Consider the following 20,643-nt stretch of genomic DNA (forward strand, 5'->3'; position numbering starts at 1 on the left):
GTTTGGATTTCCAAGATGCATATTTGTACATAAAAATAGCAGCAGCAGCCAGGAATTTCCTTTGCATTCAGGTCAGAGACAGTCATTACCAGTTCTAATGAAGTGTATTTGTTTGATGAAGGTGTTCGTGTGCATGAATAAAGCTGGCAAAGGTTTGTAAAAATCTAAAGCCACAAAAAATTGTATTTTGATGTTTATATTTGCAAAAACTCATTAACCTTGTAAGTATAGTGTTCTGAGTCATAGCTACCACCTGAGATTCTCACACAGTCAGTGGCAGGTGGCAACAGATTGTGCTTCACATTTTTTACTACCACCATTAGAGATCTGGAAGTAAAGCATACATCATCTTAAGAGATGTTAAGGCAGGAACCCATGGAATTTTATGTTGGACAATGACACAAGTTTGGACAGAGAGTAGATGCATACAGGAGTTTCACAAGTTGATCCCTTGGCAAAATCTGGAGAGAGTATGGACACAGATGCATTATGGGAGAGAGGGGAGAAGATTGAACTTGAGAGAGATTCTGAAAGATATGAAAAAAATCACCTGTGGCAGCCATTCCAGCCTTTGCAAGAAGATCCATCATTATGGGTAAGGTACATAGCATTCACTTTGGCTTTTCTCCCTTCTCACAACCAAGCAAGATTGTGGCAGATCTTGATGTACATTCCCATATTACCAACCTCAGACCTTATGCTCCTGTACATTCAGTAAAGGATCAGTGGGTTCCTTGATGACTTCTCATAGTTACAAAAGTAGCTGCTCTTCAGAGATTGCGATTTTCAGTCAAAGCACCCATTTATCACCCACTAACAGACCACATGTCCTTAAAGTTTAACACCTAGACCCAGGCATTCTTGCAGACTCAAATAAATGTTAACCACCATAAAATCATCAGCTTCATAACCTATCTATGTAGTCTTCTTTGGCTTGACATTATTTTGCCGATTGGAATTTTTCTTTGTACTCAGACTATCCTCTCAACTTTTCTTTAACTCTGTTGCTTATAGTTTACCGTACTGGATTCATTTCTTTAGATGTGGCATCATTGTCATGTTAGCATCTTTTGTGTCATTCCCTTGCTGTGCATCACAGCATTCATCTAGTGCCTTTCTGAGAGGTGGAACAGCAGTTATGGTAGGTACGTAATAATGTTTGATAGAATAACTGAATGCAATTACTGACAAGGTAATTGTTAGTTCATCTGGTCATGATTTAGATTTTCTGTCCAAAATACAATGTTAGACTCATTTTAGCATTTTTGTATTAGTCTTCAAAATCATTCAGTGGTGGGGAGCAGAAGTCCCCCACAAAAAAAGATTTTTTTTTTGCAAAGTGAAATGGCTGGCTGTTGTCTGACTTACTGCATAAATATTTAGTATGACATTACTAGTAATGGTGATAATTATGCTTTAAATGTTGAAACATTACAAATACATTTGGCACTGTCTACATGTTACATTGATATTAACTTAATTGCTTGCATAGTAGATACAACAAAATACCAGACAGGGTGGGTGTTACTGGAGAAAAAATGGACCACCCTCAGATATTATAAGGGCCAGAACTATAAGTGGAGTGCCTTCCCACCTTGAAAGGTCCATTATTTCCCCTATCATAAATACCCTGGAGGGCATTGTTATACTTAGAAAATGGGCTATCTGTTAAATTGGCCTGCATTTGTTTATTATGAGTGTATACATATTTTTTATATTTCTGATGTAAAATTTGGAACCTCTAATTACCGAAGCCCAAAGGATCGAAGTTTTAAAATCTCAAAACTTGTCAATGGAGATCACCATACAGTGCAGAATGGGAACTTTACCATTCCCTTCACTGTAGTGTGACCTCAGAGTTGGTATATTTAAGTAGCAGGGGGTGGGGTACATCCCCCCCAAATGGAGGATGCAGGGGGGCTTGCCCCCCTGCAAAAACATGACTTCAGAAGCTTTAGCGTGTTAGATATTTTTTTTTTGTTTAGAGATTTCAAAAGTTTGATCATCTGGGCTTTAAGATTTGAAAGTGGACATACACACACATATATATATATATATATATATATATATATATATATATCTTTTTTTTTAAGTAGATATGTTTGGAAAAGAGTAATATATTGCAATTGCAAGTATCCATGTATGTAGTTCAAAATATTTAATATATGTGGTGGGCTGTGCCCCCCCCCCCCACTATATATACTAACTCCAGGGTCGCACTACAGTGGGGACAAGGCCATCTACAACTTTAGGTGAAATGTGTTTTGGTGAATTGTGTTTTAGGTGAATTGTGCTTTCAGTGAAAAGTGCACACCAATTTGAGTTTAGGTGAAATGTGCTTTTGGTGAAATATCCTAGACCCATATATATATATATATATATATATATATATATATATATATATATATATATATATATATATATATATATATATTATATATACACACACACACACATTGTGACAGACTCTCTTTACCCCGGACCAGTAATCAAGGAGCCTCAATCCTCACCATTGACACCAGTGAGAGACAGTTACTAAAAACAGGAATGGATTGACACAATGTTTTAAGATGCAGTTCTCTGCATCAAGCACAATTTCCCCCAGGAGCACACAGGGAACACACTTCAGACATGGGACTGGACACACTCTCTCTTTCCAGATCCCAAACAATTCACTTTGTAGCATTGTCTCCCATTTCCAAGTGTCTGACATACCCACACCTGGGTATTTGATTTTCTCACACACACACACACACACACACACACACACACACACACACACACACACACACCTGGGAAAGGCTGGTACAGGTTTACTAACTGTACCCCTTCTGCCCAGACTATAAGGTAGCTACACTGCCACCCATCAACTATTCTCAGACTCTTACAAGTGTATCCAATTATACTGAGTAAAATCTATACTAACAGAAATGGTAGAGTGCAACCAAAGCAGCCAGGCTTTTCAGAGTGGCCAAGGCTTCAATAAAATAAGCACAAGTGCTCTCAAGATGTTAAAAGTATTCTCTAAAAGACCAATCTCAATGAAATGTATAAAAATATTCAATAATAAATAAAATAGAAAAAAAACCTGAAAATACTAAATATCTAATTACAATAAACATCAGAGTTTCAATCACAGGAGAAATAACATAGTTGGGGAGATTCAAACAGATCCAGAAAAACATTATGTAACTCATCTCACTGTATTTCCTGACTGTCTAAAGAATAACTGTTCCCTTTCTAACTTAATTAATACAGCAAGGCAAGATTAGCTGCTGAGATGCTTGCTTCCACAAGTCAAGGTGATGAGCTTCAAACTAAACTGAAGTAACTCAACTAACTTGCATAGATTTTTATATTGGGTTCCAAAGAAAACAAAACATGCTGCTGGGAGAGTTCCATCCTCTCAGTGCTGGTTATAGATTGACATTGCATTTGATCACCTGACTCTGGTACAATACACTTTCAGAACTTTGCTAAGATCTCTTGCAGTATTTGAAAATTATAGGACAATTTCACAGACTTCTACTCTTCCATTCCAGAATTCTTTGTTTAAACATAAACATTTACTCAGTTATAATAACACTGTTGATACATTTTTAACGCAAGCATCTGTACAAGTCATTTTGATAGTCAAGTGACACAAAATTATGTACAAAACTGCAGCTAACTATGCTGCACTGTCAAGCAGTTGTGCACCAAAACAAATCCTTTGTCTCTCCCACAGTTTTGGAATATAATAATTCCTAATTCCTATTTTCTATTTGTTTTTTAAGGTTGCAATGTGGCTGAACCAGAATTTCCTGTTGACAGAAGACATTGAGTGCCAGAGTTCACTCTTTAAAGTGTGCTTTGTGTCTTTGCGAGGTGCTGGTCCACTCTTCATTAGAATGAAGCAAAATGGACAGGTATGATATCTGAACTGTTCATTTGTATGTTTCTTCATTGTGAATGTTGTCTAGTTCCTAGATTAGTGACATCATTACTTCATACAATGGCAATGGCAAGTTTGAAAATAATAATTAGTAGCTGGTGGTATAGCCACTGATGCAATTGTATAAAGTGCTAATGTAGGAGGAATCATGCACTCGCATACAAAGTCAGTACCTTAGTAGTAATGGATGCAGTGGCACTGGAGGATCTTGTAACACCTTTGTGCTTTTATGTTGACAGGTACCTATAAATGTAGTTGTGCATTTGCTGCTGGCATCCCAAGAGAGGATGAAATATATTAAGTAATTTGTACATAAAACAGCATGACATTTACTAACTGGAGCTTTTATCACAAATAATACAGGCATGACATGTTATTGTTGATTGGAAGTGCACCCATTTATAGAGCTATCTTGATGAGTAAGAGACAGTAAGCTTTCATAATAAACATGTTCTTTTAAGGACAGCTCCAAGACATTTCAAGTAGATGTCCCTGGCATGCAGTTTTAGGAAATACTAAGGATAAGTAGACACAAGTATTTTTATTTAATACCTTTGCTGAATTTACTTAAGACAAAGGAAAATATACATTTATATAAAAGAAAGCAAATCATTTTACCTTGTTATTAGTTACAGATATTATACATCACATATTTTTTGTATTACTATCATCAATCCAACATTATATAAATTGCTCAATGTGAAGTTAACTCTCGCCGTTTATTCTCACTGATGGGTTCAGAGCTGATCCTCCGCTCCGACACAGCTGATAGCAAAGCTCAAGGTTTAGCAATAGCTCGAAACCAAGCCCCTTACCCCATGATGCACTGCTGGAATTACCTCAGATCTGGTTTGCCATGGCATGGATCTCTTGGTTTCAGCATTGCTCAAGACTGTTTTCATCTATTAGCAAGTTTTTACAAACTTTTTTCTATTTTCTTACAGTGTTAGTTCAGTGCTACTTTAGTGTGATTTAGACTGTTAGCCCCTTCTTAATAGTTGATGTTAAGTTGTCTATCTCGCCTTCATTCTTGCTGGTTGGGTTCCGAGACGATCCTCGGCTCCGACTCGGCCATCTTCTAAAGCTCGAGAGCTGTTTACTGGCTCGAGGCCTCTCCATATCCCATGATGCTGGCGCTAGATACCCAGATCTTGTTTGCCGCTTCTGTTGCGAGGTTGTCTTACTGGCTCAGGTCGTATATTTTTCATTGTTTATCTGTTTTTTGGTAAAAAAAACTAGTAGGTTTTCAGTGTAGTTTGTAATTTATAGTATACAATCTTTCTTAGGATATCTTTGCTTTAAGTCTATAGTTTTCTTTCCTGAATTCCCCTTCTCTTCAGAAAACTCGTTTTAGTTAGAGAGTTTTCCCCTCCCCCCTCACTCGCTCCTGAAGTAGCCATTTAAGTTAGAGGCTAACCCTTTTTCCATTTAAAAAAAAAAAAAAAAAGAAGTTAGTTTACCTAGTTTAGTCTATTTGTTGTTGATAGAATATTGTGTCTATTCTTGGCTGTTTTTTGGGTGTGGTAACTTTTTTGTGTGTGTGATAATTATTATAGCCTGAAATTGTTTTTGTTGTGTATTGTGTTTGGTGTTCCTTCCTTCAGGTATGTCCAAGGATACCAAGGTGTCCGGATTCAAGAAGTGTGACTCATGCTGTCAGAAGATGTCTCTGACAGATGGTCACACTTCTTGTGTCTATTGTCTGGGCACAGTGCACCTGCAGGACTCTTGTTCGGTTTACCATGCTTTCAGCCCAAGAGTCCTGCAGCAGCGTAGAAATAAGTTAATCCTACGGGATTTACTTAAGCCCGAGGAGTCACCGGCTAATGCTCAGCCAGTGAAGTCCTCCAAGCCACCTAAATCTTCAACTCCCAGTTCGGAGCAGTTGTTGGGTGAAGCTACTACTTCTGCCTCGGTTCCGGCTGGAACCGATGTGCCTGCCTCTCAGTCAGTTCCGACACGCACTTCGGAGCCGTCGGGGAGTCGAAAGAGATTTAGGTCTCCCTCCCTGGAGTCGATACTTTCGGCTCTGAGGTCTCCTCTGCTCCAATCGGAGCACAGTCATCGGTCCTCCCACTCTTCTCGGTCATCAAGACTTTCAGACCACGACGTGGAGAGAGTGGTCAGCAGGCTTTTGAAATCGCAGGCCCTAGCAACAATGTTGTCCAGCCCCCCTCATCAGAGGTCAGCTTCATCTTTGTCTGCAGTTATTCCTCCTCTGACTCCCCCCTTGAGTTCGGGGCCGGAGTTCGTTGGGGTTCGAGTCGTGGAACCGTCGGCACTGATACCTTCTCCTTCGGTTCTGTCGTCAGCTCCGATCACTTCCTTGGTACCGTCCTTGGAGGGATCTGGGCGCCGAGACTCCCTCGTCGGCTCCGAGGGGCGAGTGGCATCGGACCTTTGTCCGACCCCGTTCTCCCCCTTGGGGCTTCGGCGCAGGTGAGCTCGGCTCCTACATCGGCTTCGGAGCCATCCCCCTCGGTGCAGAGAGGGATTCCAATCTCTTCGGAACCAGAGCCTTCTCAGCATCTGAGCAGGGACGCCTTTGAGGTCATGAGGAGTGTGCTGGCCCCTGAGTCAGCCCCATGATCATCCCATTCGGCTCCTCCCCCTATGGTGCCTGCGCCTGCCTCTGCCCCTCCTCCAGACCCCAAGCGTGCAGAACCAACGCTCCAGGGCACCCCTTTGGGTGTATCTTCCTCTTCTGAGGCCTCCCCTGATAATTCAGAGGAGCCACCTCGTAAGAGGAAATGCAAGAGGAAGCATGTTGACTCCCCTGAGTCTGTCACATCAGATACCGACTTAGAGGATTCGGAAGGGTCCTTGAGATCCCCCTTGAAGATGTCTCATTCTCAGACATCCTTGAGATGCTTAGGCAGAGGGGGAACTGGACTACCCTTAGCCCTTCCGAGGATGAGTTGGTATTCCTGGATGTGCTTGGATCCCGACCTTTCACCTCCTGGGTGTCTCCGCCTTTCGACCCACTGATGTCTGTGGTGGCTCGGAAGGCGTGGTCAGCTCCAGACACAGTGGAACCGACCCCCAGAAGACCTGCAAAATTTATAACTGCACCACAGGATAAACAGTTTTTGACCAAAGGTGTTCCCATTGATGCCATGGTGGTAGCAGCAGCCACAAAGAAGAAGTTGGCTGAAACTTCTTCATCTATCCATCCCCCTAACCAGGAGTCCAGGACGATGGACAGATATGGGAAGTGGATGTTCTCTTCAGTGACTTTTTCCATGAGGTTTCTGAATTATTTGTGCCACTTTACCCATCTTCAAAGGGATCTCCTTAAAGAGCTTGGAGATACCCTCCAAGATCCATCAGCTGAGGGGGCCCAGGCTAAGGCAGCCTCCCAGCTGGCGACTCTTAATTCAGTTGTGAACTCCATGAGGCTCATTTCCTATGCAGCTGATGGTGCGAGTAGATCCGCAGGCACAGGCATTGCCATAAGGAGGCATGCTTGGATGCGGCTTTGTAACTTTGCGGGACCTTTCAGAGCATCTTTCACCAACACCCCCTTTGATGGTTCCTCTCTTTTTGGATCACAGGTGAAGGACACCCTTACCAAGTGTGAGCAGGAAGGCAAGACTCTCTCTGCCATGGGAGTCCATTTTTCCACTCCTTCCAGACCATATCCCAAAGGTTAGAAGAGTGGAAAGATGTGGTTCCGGAAATCCCAGGGAGCCTTGCCTAACACACGTGGTGAGTTCCCATCCAGGGGCAGAGGAGGGAACAATAACAGACACCGCCCTCGTGGCAGAGGGGGTCCGCAAAACCAGGGCAGCAGAGAATCCTTCTCTGACAAGCCCTTCCAGCATCCCTGAAGGGTTGCCCCGGCTGCCCACCTCTGGAGGCAGTCAAGGGAAGGTTATCGCTGTACCCAAGAGCCTGGCAAGACATAACACAAGACAAATGGGTACAGTCTGTTATATCTGGAGGCTACAGAATTCCCTTTGTTCGCACTCCTGTATTGTTAAACAAGTCCCTTCCAGATGTTCTACCCAATCTAAGGGATCAAGCAGTTCAAGAAGTTTCAAAACTGCTAAGAAAAAGGGCCATCCAGCAAGTCCCAGCAGACCAGCAAGGATTCGGAATTTACTCAAGGTTCTTTTTGGTACCAAAAAAGACAGGGGACTGGAGACCCATTCTGGATCTCAGCAGACTAAATAGGTCTGTACAAAGAACGAAGTTTAAGATGGTCATGCTACAGTCCATTTTACCCTTTCTGGGTCTGGACAATTGGATGTGCTCCATAGATCTTCAGGCTGCGTACTACCACATCAAAATGGACAGACGCTCCAGAAGATTCCTTCGCTTCCGGCTGGGAGCCAGCCATTATCAGTTCAGAGCTCTGCCCTTTGGTCTCACCACAGCCCCCAGGGTGTTCAACAAATGTATGGCAGTAGTTACCACTCACCTCAGACGGCAAGGATTCCAGGTGTTTCCATATTTAGACGACTGGCTCCTCACTGCTTCCACCAGGCATCACCTTCTACAAGCCAGAGACTACACTATCTAGACTTGTTCCAGGCTAGGTATCGCAATAAATTTTGAAAAGTTTGCATTGTCGCCCTGTCAGTCTATCACCTTTATAGGCGCAAAATTAAATACAGAAGACATGTCAGCCAGCCTTCCACCAGACAGGGTGTTAGTCATTCGCCGACATGTGCAGGTCTTATTAGGATGCAAAAAAATTCAAGCCAGGTTCGTCCTCCAAACTTTGGGTCTCATGGCAGCAGCGATCATACTTGTTCCTCTAGCTCGTTTTCAGATGAGGATTCTCCAGTGGCTTCTTTTCACCCAATGGTCCTTCCAGCAGCTTTCATGTCTCACATGATTATAATCACAGAAGCATGCAGAAAGCACCTTGCTTGATGGATGTTCTCCACATCAGTGCCCCAGGGCAGACCATTTGTACTCCCCCCTCCAGTTGCTACGGTGACCATGGATGCCTCCCTGATCGGGTGGGGGGGCATTATCAGGGCAGAACAGTCCAAGGCACCTGGCAATCTCCCGAGTACCATCTGCACATAAACGTCGTGGAGATGAGGGCCGTGCTTTTAGTGTTGCAAGCTCTTCAGGACTCTCTTCCTACCAGGACCATTGCAATTCAAATGGACAATATGTCAGTAGTGTGGTACATCAACAAGCAGGGCGGAACCAGGTCCTACCCCCTATGTCGAGAAGCACTCAGACTCTGGCAGTGGGCGATCTCTTCCCAATGGTTTCTGATAGCAACGCACATCCCTGGGAAATCCAACGTCATAACAGACTGGCTGAGCAGAGCAATTCTCATGCCTCATGAGTGGTCTCTGAATCAGGTAGTGGCGGACCAAATCTTCCGCAAATGGGGCCAACCTTGCTGCGACCTTTTTGCTACCCCCTTCAATAGCAAGTGCAGCAATTTCTTCTCTCTCCTTCCACTTTCCAGACATTTCCCCAGAGACGCTCTAGTCCACGATTGGCCTCAGGGACTTCTGTATGCATTCCCTCCGTTTTCCCTAATCCCGAAACTAATGCAGAAAGCTTCCGTATTGGGCTGCAAAATTATCCTCATTGCTCCTTACTGGCCTCAACAAATATGGTTCCCATTCCTGCATCATCATCTTCTCGAGCAGCCTTGGACTCTGGACTCAGTTCCAGACCTTCTGATCCATCAATCGGGCGGGCTGCACCAATCCCTACAATCTCTCCAGCTCACTGCTTGGTTGCTCCACTTCCAACTTTAGCCAGGCTTCCTGGTATCTCCTACACTGTGCGTGAGATCATTTTATCATCACACAAGTCTACAACTAGAAAAACTTATGCTAGTAAGTGGAAACGTTTTTCTTCCTGGGCAGAGGCTAAGAGTATTGACCCCTTTTCAGCCCCTGTACACCACATTTTGGAATTTCTTGCAAAACTCTTTCATGCTGGGTCCGCTTCCACTACAATTAGAGTTCAGTTAGCTGCAATTTCAGATTTTCACATTGGCCTGTCGGAAAGTAATATCATGTCTCTTAAGCTATGTAAAGCCTTTCTCAAAGGGACCACTCTGCTCAGGCCCCCAGTGAGAGATCCCCCGCCCCCATGGGATTTGAATTTGATTTTAGCTTCTCTAATTTTGCCCCCCTTCGAACCTGCAGCTTCTTGTTCTTTGAAGTTTTTATTTTGGAAAACCCTCTTACTGGTCGCGATTACCTCAGCCAGAAGAGTTTCGGAACTTCAGAACCTTTGTATCCGTCCTCCGTACCTAGTGTTCCACAATGACAGGGTTGCTGTCAGGACTAATCCTTCCTTCCTTCCTAAGGTCTGTTCTGAGAATAACTTGATTCAGTCCATTGACCTTCCTGGATTTTTTCCCAACCACTCCAACAGGGCAGAATATAAGTTGCATCAGTTACATGTTCACAGGCAACTACGCTTTTATTTGCATAGGACTAAGCACATCAGAAAATCGGAACAGCTTTTTCTTTCCTATGCTGAGGGTAAACAAGGTCTTCCAGTTTCAGAAGTAACCTTATCCAGGTGGTTGACTTCTATCATCACATTTATCTATCAAATGAGGAATAAAGAATTGCCTGTTGAACCAAAAGGTTACTCCACCAGAGCTTTAGCCACTTCTGTGGCCTTTCAGGCTAGGTTGCCAATATAATCTATTTGTGCTGCTGCTACTTGAGCCAACCCACATACTTTCATTTTGCATTATAAGTTGGACGTGGTTTCCAGGAGCAGAGCTGATTTTGGTTCCACTGTTCTGAAGAGTTTGCTCCACTGAGCCACCCAGGATTTTAGGTGCTAGGGACGCTGTCCCAACCAGCAAGAATGAAGGCGAGATAGACAACTTAACATAAAGAAGTTATGTACCTACCATAACGTTCCGTGTTAGTTGTCTTCTTCTCTCCTTCTTTCTTGCGTCCCACCCTCCATCCCCCTATCCTAGTAGACCGAGAAGAGTTCCTTATGGTTTTTCACTGGTTGAGTCTTCTCTGGCTATTCCTCTCTGCCTAGTAGTCTCTATGGTAGGCTTTATGCATTATAGGATAGGATTCCTTCCTTTTTATGTCTGCAGTTAGACTTACCAAACGAGATCTGGGTATCTAGCGCCAGGCATCATGGGATATGGGAAGGCCTCGAGCTGGTAAATAGCTCTCGAGCTTTAGAAGATGGCTGAGTCAGAGCAGAGGATCGGCTCCGAACCCAACCAGCAAGAAAGAAGGCGAGAAGAAGACAAATAACATGGAATGTTATGGTAGGTACATAACTTCTTTTTCTGGCAGTTTTTGGCCTTGGCCTTTAGTGGATAGTTGTGATAGAGTTTATTAGATAGTTTTGTCAGTATATATATATATATATATATATATATATATATATATGTAGTGTGTGTTAAAACTGTTTCATATTTGCTATTAGTTGTGATAGAGTTTAAGCATTAACATAGTCATGTCTGAAGTTAAAGAAAAATCTAAGTCAAGCTTCAAGAAATGTCCAGACTGTGGGCAAAAGATGTCAGTCACTGATGGGCACGTTCAGTGTGTATACTGTTTGGGTGCGAAGCACCTACAAGAATCCTGTAGTATTTGTCATTCCTTCTCTTCTAGAGTGCTGTTAGAAAGGAAGAGAAAATTGGTGGATCGGGGCTTGCTTAAGCACCCCTTCTCTGAAGCTTTGAGTGACCAGGATGGTGCCAGCAAGTCATCTAAGTCTTCAGAATCTTCTTTGGATTCCAGGGGATTTAAGAAGGGTAAGAAAATGGATGATTCAGGGCCATCAGTTCCATTGACCTTGGAGCCAAGTGTGCCTTCCTGTCGGAGCCAGCTCACAGCCTTGGAGCCAGTCTCTGAGACTCCTTCATCTCCTTTGCTTCAAACGGCACCATCTGTGCATTCATCAAAGTCTTCTGTCAGCCTCACTGATCTGGATATGGACCATTTGGTGCAGAAGCTCTTAAGGGCACCAGGCCTTGCCAAATTATTGTCGGCTCCGACACTCCCGTCTGAGCTGAAGACCATCACCCTGGACTTGACTGCTCCTCCTCTGAGCCATACCGGACCTTCAGAGCCGGAGGAGGTCGACTTGATGTTTGTTAATCCTGTGGAGCAGAGACCTGCCCCGGTATCTTCGGTTCCATCTGCTCAGACGTCCTCAGCGCCGACCGGGGACTCTAGGAGCCAACACTCTCCTGTCGGGTCCGGTGAGGGTAGTCGTTACGACTTGTCGGTGCTGACTGTTCCACTTGGGGCTTCGGCTTGGATGAGCTCAGCTCCTACGTCGGGCTTGGAGCCCATGGCTTCGGTGCGGGAGGATTAGGTGATTCCTTTGGGTCCATTACTCCTCGTCGGAGCAGTGGTGCTTTCGAAGCTATGAGAGTTATGTCTCCAAGGACATCTTCAGCATCAGGTCCGGCTTCCTCCTCCCCTCAAGCACCTGTGTCTGTTTCTGTTTCTATCAGCCAACCCAAGCGTAGAGACCCTGAGCCTCAGGTAGCCCCACAGGGTGCCCCTTGCTCTTCCGAAACCTCTCCAGAGGCTCCTGCTGAGGAGGTCTCCAGGAAGAGGTTGTGTAAGAGGAGACACTTTGTCTTCCCACAGGAGTCTTTGACATCTGACACTGACATGGATGAGTCAGAAGGGTCCCCTCGATCTCTCTCTGAGGATATCCCCTTTGTGGAGATGCTAGAGATCCTTAGGCAGAGGGATGATTGGCAGTCCAAAAGCCCTACTGAGGATGAGTCAGTGCTTCTGAAGGCTTTCGGGTCTCAAGCTTCCATCTCTTGGGTGTCTCCACCTTACGACGAGCTCATGGATCTGATTTCTCATAAGGCATGGGAGTCACCGGAGGCCATGGAACCTGTCCCTCGGAGGCCAAATAAGGTAATCTCCTCCCCCGTGGATAAACCTTTTTTGACTAAGGGAGTGCCTGTTGATGCCATGGTGGTGGTGGCAACGGCCAACAAGAAGGAAATGTCTGAGACTTCCTCATCTATCCATCCTCCTAACAGAGATTCTAGGATCATAGATAGATATGGAAAACGCATGTATAGTTCACTGACTTTTTCTCTTTGATCACTGAATTATTTAACCCACTTCACCAGACTCCAAAGAGATCTCCTGAAAGGGCTAGGAGATACTATCCAGGGTACGGTAGCTGCAGGGGTCTCTGACAAAGTTACCAACCAGCTCGCTACTCTAAACTCGACTGTGAACTCGTCCATGCATCTCATATCTTACGCAGCTGATGGTTCGAGCCAGGGCCACTTGTTCAGGCATTGCTCTGTGTAGACATGCCTGGATGCGTCTCTGTTCCTTCGCAGAGCCCTTCAAGTCTTCATTTATCAACACCCCATTTGATGGTTCATCCTTGTTTGGGCCCAAGGTCAAGGAAACTTTGACCAGGTGTGAGCAGGAAGGAAAGACTGCCATCAGAGTCCACTTTTCTAACCCTACTTGGCCTTATCCTAAAGGCCCTAGGGGCAGAAAGATGTGATTCCAAAAGCCCAAGGAGCCTTTCAGGAGACACGTGGCAAAATCCCCTCTAGAGGCAGAGGAATGGGTTATAATGGAAGACGCCACCCATGCAGCAGAGGGGGTCTGCAACAGCAGGGTGACAGAGGTCAATTCTCTCTTCAGCCCTACCAGCGCTCCTGAAAGGAAACCCGGCTGTCCTGCTCTGGAGGCAGTCAGGGGTTGCTTGTCTTTATACCCAGAAGCCTGGCTAGACATAACATCCGATACCTGGGTACAAAGCATCATCTCCAGAGGGTATTTCATACCCTTCTTCCCCCCCCCCCCTATTCCTGTCAAGAGAATCCCAAATGTTCCACCCAGTTTCAGGGAACAAGCAACTGTAAAGGTCCACAAGTTGCTAGAAAAAAAGAGTCATCCAGCCAGTCCAAGCAGACCAAACAGGATTCAGAACTTATTCGATTCTTTTTGGTTCCAAAGAAAACAGGAGACTGGAGACCTATCTTGGACCTCAGCACACTCAAGCAATTTGTGAAGAAAGAGAAGTTCTGAATGATCATGCTTCAGTCCATACTTCCCTTTTTAGGGAAAGGCGATTGGATGTGCTCCATCGATCTCAAGGACGCGTACTACCATATAAAGATGGACAGACACTCCAGAGATCACCTGCGTTTCCGGCTGGGAGCCAATCACTATCAGTTTCGAGCCCTGCCCTTTGGTCTCATTACAGCCCCCAGAGTTTTCACCAAATGCATGGCAGTGGTCACGGCTTACCTGAGGCGTCTAGGATTCCAGGTGTTTCCATACCTAGACTATTGGCTCTTTACCTCCACCACCAGGCATCAACTGATTCAGGCAACCGAATCCACTCTGACACTCTGCAACCAATTAGGCATTACGGTCAACTTCAAAAAGTCTGCCTTGTCGCCATCGCAGCATATCATCTTTATAGGAACAGAGTTAGATACCTCAACCACCACTCTGTCTTCCAGCCAAAAGGGTCTCACTGCTTCGACAGCACATCACCTCATTGGTGTCAAAGAACAGAGCTCCAGCCGCAGCGGTCTTGAAAGTATTAGGTTTGATGGTGGCAGCAATATTAGCCATGCCTCTCGTAAGGCTGCATATGCAAATTCTTCCATGGCTTCTGTTCACCCAATGGTCTTACCAGGAATTGCCAATGAACCATATGATCCTCATCACAAACTCATGCAAGAGGGACCTTCAGTGGTGGTTGACATCTCTTCATGTCACAATGGGATGACCCTTTGTGCTCCCTCCCCCAGTAGCCACTGTGACCACGGATGCTTCCCTGATAGGGTGTGGGGGGGTGGCATCTTCAGGGAAAGACTGTCCAAGGCACATGGACGGATCAAGAGTCACATCTGCATATCAATGTTCTAGAGATGAGAGCAGTACTTCTGGCATTGCAGTATTTTCAGGACTCTCTTTCTCTAGGGACGATTGCAATTCAGACAGACAGCATGTCAGTGGTCTGGTACTTGAACAAACAGGGCAGAACCAAGTCTTACCCCCTTTGTCGAGAAGCCCTCAGAGTATAGCAATGGGCTGTGCCATACCAGCGTTTTCTGTTAGCAATGCACATCCCAGGGAAATCCAACGTGATAGCGGACAAGCTGAGCAGGGCAATTTTGTTGCCTCACGAGTGGTCTCTCAACCAAGACATTGTGGGCAGGATTTTCCACAAATGGGGCCAGCCTTGCTGCGACCTTTTTGCCAGTCCTATTTATACCAAATGCAGAAGCTACTTTGCCCTGATACCACCTCTGGGACATCCCCCGAGAGACGCACTCGTACACGATTGGCCTCCGATATGCATTTCCTCCAATCCCACGGATACCCAGATCTTTACAGAAAGTGAAGTCACTGGGAAGAACTGTTATTCTTATGGCCTCGACAGATTTGGTTTCCCTTTCTTCACCATCACCTGCTGGAGGATCCTGGACCCAGTTCCAGATCTGCTGACACACCCGTCAGGGGACCTTCATCCTTCATTGCAGTCACTGAAGCTAACTGCTTGGCTGATCCAGTTCTCCACATAGCCAGGCTTCATTCCATGTTGTACAACACAAGACAAATTCTATTGTCTTCCCATAAGCCTTTCACCAGAAAATTATATCGCAGTAAGTGGAAGAGGTTCTCCATTTGGGCCGGCAAACAAAAAATTGATCCTTTTCAAGCTCCATTGTCATCCATTCTAGATTTTTTTACTATGATTTTTAAGGAGGGAGCAGCAGCTGCTACAGTTCGGGTTCAGTTAGCTGCTATATCCAATTTCCATCTTGGAATTGATGGTTTAAATATTATGGCCCATAAGTTATTTAAGGCTTTTCTCAAAGGTACATTTCACATGAGGCCCCCACTGAAGTCTCCTTCGTCTCCTTGGAGTTTGAATTTTATGCTATCTCAGATAATTCTTTCAACCTTTGAACCAGCATCGTCTTGTGACCTCAAATTTTTGTCGTGGAAAACTATTTTTCTAGTGGCCATTACTTCTGCCCGCAGAGTGTCAGAACTTCAAGCATTATCTATCAGACCTCCCTATTTGATTTTCCATGCTGATGGAGTATCTCTCAGAACAAACCCCTCCTTTTTGCCTAAAGTCTGTTCTGAGTCTAATATCCGTCAGGTCATTGAGTTGCCAGTCTTCTTTCCCAACCATTCCAACAAAATAGAATACATGCTGCACAAACTTGACATGCACAGACAGCTCAGATTTTATCTTGATAGAACTAAGGATATTAGGAAATCAGATCAACTTTTTGTATCTCTTTTGGAGGCCAGAAAAGGTAGACCAGTGGCTAAAACAACCCTTCTGCTTTTCTAGCTAAATTGCCCCTTGATAACATTTGTGCTGCAGCCACTTGGTCTAAGCCTCATACTTTTATCACTCATTGCAAAGTGGATAAGGTCTCCAGGGGCAGGGCTTCATTTGGTTTTACGGTCCTGAAAAATGTACTCCCGTGAGCCACCCAGGATTGTGGGTGCTAGGGACGCTACCCATCAGTGAGAATAAACTGTGCGATTTAACAACTCATAAAGAAGTTATGTACTTACCATAACATTCCATGTGAGTTGTTTATCTCACCTTTATTCTCACATCCCTCCCTCCATCCCCCACCTGGCTGACATTTTACTCAGAGGCTGGTATCATTCTGGTTGTTCAATTCTTCTTATTCTTTTTCCTTTTTGGGAGAGTGGACATCTTCCAGGGATATAGTACACACAGCAAACAAGATCTGAGGTAATTCCAGCAGTGCATCATGGGATAAGGGGCTTGGTCTCGCGCTATTGCTAAACCTTGAGCTTTGCTATTGACCATGTCGAAGCCGAGGATCAGCTCCGAACCCATCAGTGAGAATAAAGACAAGATAAACAACTCACATAGAACGTTATGGTGAGTACATAACTTATTTTTTCCCGCCTTCCCTTAAATCTCATTCGTGTTCCAAAACATTATTCTCCATATTTTGTTCCCACAAATTCTATTTTTTCTGTTTGATTTACATTTACCCTTTTCTAAAGTCCCCACTTCCAGTTCTTTTATTTCTGTTACAATATTCAATTCTTCAAATATATATTTTTAGACTTTGATCTCCATTTTCTAATAATTATTTTTTTGGCAGCGACTAGAATTAAACTTAGCCAGGCTTTACTATATCTAGTCAGTTCAGGTCTTTTATCCCAGCTTAAAAAAAAAATAGTTATTTCCTTAGTTATACCCATTTGCTCACCCAGTATCTCCGACAGGGTACTGTCTATGGAATTTGTGAGGTCTGCCAACTCATTACACTCCCAAAACATATTTTCCCAGTTACCTCTTTCTTCCTCATCACACCTCTAGCATTTGCCATCTAGCTGTGGAAAATTTCTTTGAAGTCTGCATGGGTGCCTCACCCAGGGTGAATTTGAGGTGTCCCATCCATTTGTCCAGGTTGCGCTTGAATAGGGTCAGTGAGGAGCTCTGCTTCACATGAATTGGAAGTTTATTCCAGAGTAGCAGCAATCTCTGGGAGATGCAGCTCTCTCTTTAGCATGTTCTGTTAATATCACAGACTAGGTTAAGATCCCTAGAGTGAGTGACTGTTGTGCCATTTGACTTGCAGATGTGCAGTATATCCATCAGGGTAAGGTCAGAGAGTGTCTTGTAGGCCAGGCACAAGTCATCTCTCAGCAGCCTATATGATAGAGTACAGTGTCAGGGCTTTCAGTCTATCCATGTTAAGTCATGGTTTGGAGGGCCTTGTGTTTTCTTGATGAGAAACCTTTGTGGTCTCTCCAGCTGCTGCAGGTGTCTGGTGAGGTACATGCAGAAGGGAGCATTGTACTCTATTAATGGCCTGTTGAGGGTTGATTACAGTGGAGTTCTAACATCCTTAGACTTGGATACAATGCCCTTACTTATTATGTTCGTGATGTAGAAGGCTTTCCTTATCACTGTGGAAACTTGGTGGTTGAAGTTCAGATTGCCATCTACCTGTGTTCCCAGATCTTACACCACTGAGTTTGAACTTAGGGGAGGTGGTCTCAGTATTGTAATTAGGAGGGAATTCTGCTTTGCCAAAGGGGCTAATAATGCACTTTTTTGCATTTACTTTTAGACCTTGGCTTTGGCACCAGTCATTTGTCTGTGTTAGCTCCTACTGTAATATGTTAACATCATTGGAGGACTCCGTGATTGCACCTAGTTTGCAATGATCAGTGAATTTGGTAAGCCAAAGGCCGTTTACTTTAGCCTGGACTTGCGAGAAATAGATTCTAAACAGTAAAGGGCTCAACACAGATCCTTGTGGTACAGCACTGGTGATGGGTCTACCGGTAGAGGTGGAGTCACCAACTTTGACAGTATGTGTTTTGTCAGTGAGCCAGTTATCTACCCATCTAGTAACATAAGGGTTAATCCTCAGCTGGGAGACATTCTCAGTGATACCTGAGTGGCTACTGTGTCAAATGCCTTGGCTAGGTCAAGATAGGCAGTATTCACTCTCTCACCTTTATCCAGGGCTTTGGTGACTTTATCGAAGAAATCTACTGGGATTAATAGATTAATAAGCATGATCTATCCTTAACCAAACTAGGTTGGGTCTAGAGTTTGATCTGCCAAAGCCAAGGTCTAAAACTATATATCTGTCACGGCTTAGTGGTAAGTCACTTTGTCTATGGTGTATAGAGTCATGGTTTCGAGCCTAGCAGAGTCTGTTTATTTGCGGTCTAAGGTGCTGCGTTCAGGTCGCAGTCTCCACTGGAGGCATGGGTTTGAATCACATTTCTGAGGGGGTTGGGAATGTGGCCTAATGGTTAAGGTGTTTGCCTTACAAACACAAGGTGCAGGGTTTGAGTCTCACAAGGGATAATTGGCTAGGCTTAATAAAATGGCTGTCAAGGGAATTTAGCTTAGTATTAATCTAGGAACCTATGAAGGTCACCTCTGTCCTTGTTGATAAAGTCCATGATGAGTCTTTCCATGGCCTTGCAGATGAGGCTGGTTAGATTTATGGGTCTATAGTTCCCAGGGTCAGTTGATGGCCCCCCTTTTGCAAAGGAATTACTGTTGCTGTTCTCTACTCTGCTGGAACAAAGCCAGTTCTCAGTGTTAAAGAGAATGCCAAGTGGGTCCACTAAGTCCTGTCTTAGATTGCTTAGTAAGAAACACGGGATGTTATCTGGTCCCATTGAAGCTGTGTTTTTGGCCTTGTAGAATGGAGATATGACCTGATCTCTAGAGATGCTAGGCAGAGGACTGATGTCATGTATGCTTTGAGGTATGGCTGGTGGGGGCAGGGGAATGAAGTTTGTGCATATCTGTCAGCTGGCAAGTTGGCAATTTCCCTCAGTATAGTATGAGTGGTACCCTCTACTACCAGTTCGACACATAGCTGGGCATTCCCTTTTAGATTTCTGATATTGTTAAAGAATGCCTTATGCTTATCCTTAGCTAGGAATGCTATTTTACCTTCATAATTAGCTTTAAAAGCTGTATAAGATTTCTGATTTGCTTGTTCAAGCTGTGGAAGGAATTCTTCCTCCGCTGAGTCAGTTCCCTCTTGATCCTAGACATCAGTTTTAACCTTTTGTTATATAATCTGTTTATACTTGTGGTCCTCCAGGGTGGCTTGTTTTTTCTGTAGGACCTGGTTCTAATCCTGTCAGGCTCAGCCGGGTCTGCACAGTTGCTTAAGTGTTTATACAGGGCATTTGTGTGCACCTCTTCACAGGAGCCATTGTTGTCTGTGATTGTGGGGGGTATAAAACTTTTTATACCATCTCTTAGTAGGCTGCAGTTTGCTTTGGAAAAGTTTTTAGGTCTTTTGCTCCTGTGGTGGTGACAAGTTCAATAGATACTTCAAACAAGACTGATTTATGGTCCAGCCTTACCAGGGAGGGCATCACACACTAGAGAGTGCAGTGACCCCCATGTTGGTGAGTACTATGTCTAGGACATTTAAGCCCCTTGTGGGGGTGCAGACTATCTGTTCCAGAGCATTTGTATTGACATAGTCCAGGAACCTCTGGGTGAGCATGTTCATTCTCATTTATGTCACCCATTCAATGGAAGGATAGTTGAAATCTCCCATGGCTAAAGTGTTGGACTGTATGGCGAGTGACTCTGGTAAGTCCAGGTAGGCATTGTGTTTTTCTTGGTTCATCTTGGGGGAGCTATATCTAGCAAAGATGTGGTAGGGTATTTTCCCTATAGTTAATTGGACGTGGAGTAGTTCGAGAGAGTCATACTGTTTGATCCGTCTCAAGGTGTACTTGGCTTTAATGAAGATGGATACACCTCCACCTTTGGTTCTTTCATACTCATTTTGAAGTCTGAATGTGTGGAAGAGGCAGTATAGCCTTGCATGGCTGGGGTGCTCTCTGCAGACTTGAACCATGTCTGTGACCGCACAGACATCAGCATCTTCCAAGGTGAGGAGTGCTTTCAAGAACTGCCGTTTCATGTTTAGACTTCTAGCACTAAGCAGCAGAACCTTGAGTTTGTCTTGAGTAGATTTTGTTACATCAGAAATTTTGTTGTTTTGACATTGTCTAGAAGAGGCACTTTGAGGGAAGCAAGCTTCCTTGCCAATACTGAAAGCCTAGAGGGGACAAGTGCAGCCCATCTCTAGCAAAGCAGCATGGCCTGTTGACCATGTCTTCCCAGGCTGACAGGTACTGGATCCCCCTAGGCTGTCACCACAAGCTAAGCAAATTCTTGAAGCCAGTCATTTTTCGTTTATATTATGACATCAT

General features: G+C 44.3%; 1 protein-coding gene across 1 annotated transcript in view; it reads left to right on the forward strand.

The window, feature by feature from the left end:
* The window catches only part of BBS2 (Bardet-Biedl syndrome 2), a 1,992,563-nt gene that overhangs the window by 1,571,803 nt on the left and 400,117 nt on the right, over positions 1-20,643 (forward strand). The window contains exon 13 of the mRNA XM_044079541.1: positions 3,777-3,908. Coding sequence (XP_043935476.1) covers positions 3,777-3,908 — 132 coding nt within the window. The remainder of the gene's footprint in view (positions 1-3,776; positions 3,909-20,643) is intronic.

Source organism: Protopterus annectens, chromosome 8.part0, assembly GCF_019279795.1.
Source record: "Protopterus annectens isolate FY-2018-M chromosome 8.part0, PAN1.0, whole genome shotgun sequence".
In the NCBI taxonomy this organism is placed as follows: domain Eukaryota; kingdom Metazoa; phylum Chordata; order Ceratodontiformes; family Protopteridae; genus Protopterus; species Protopterus annectens.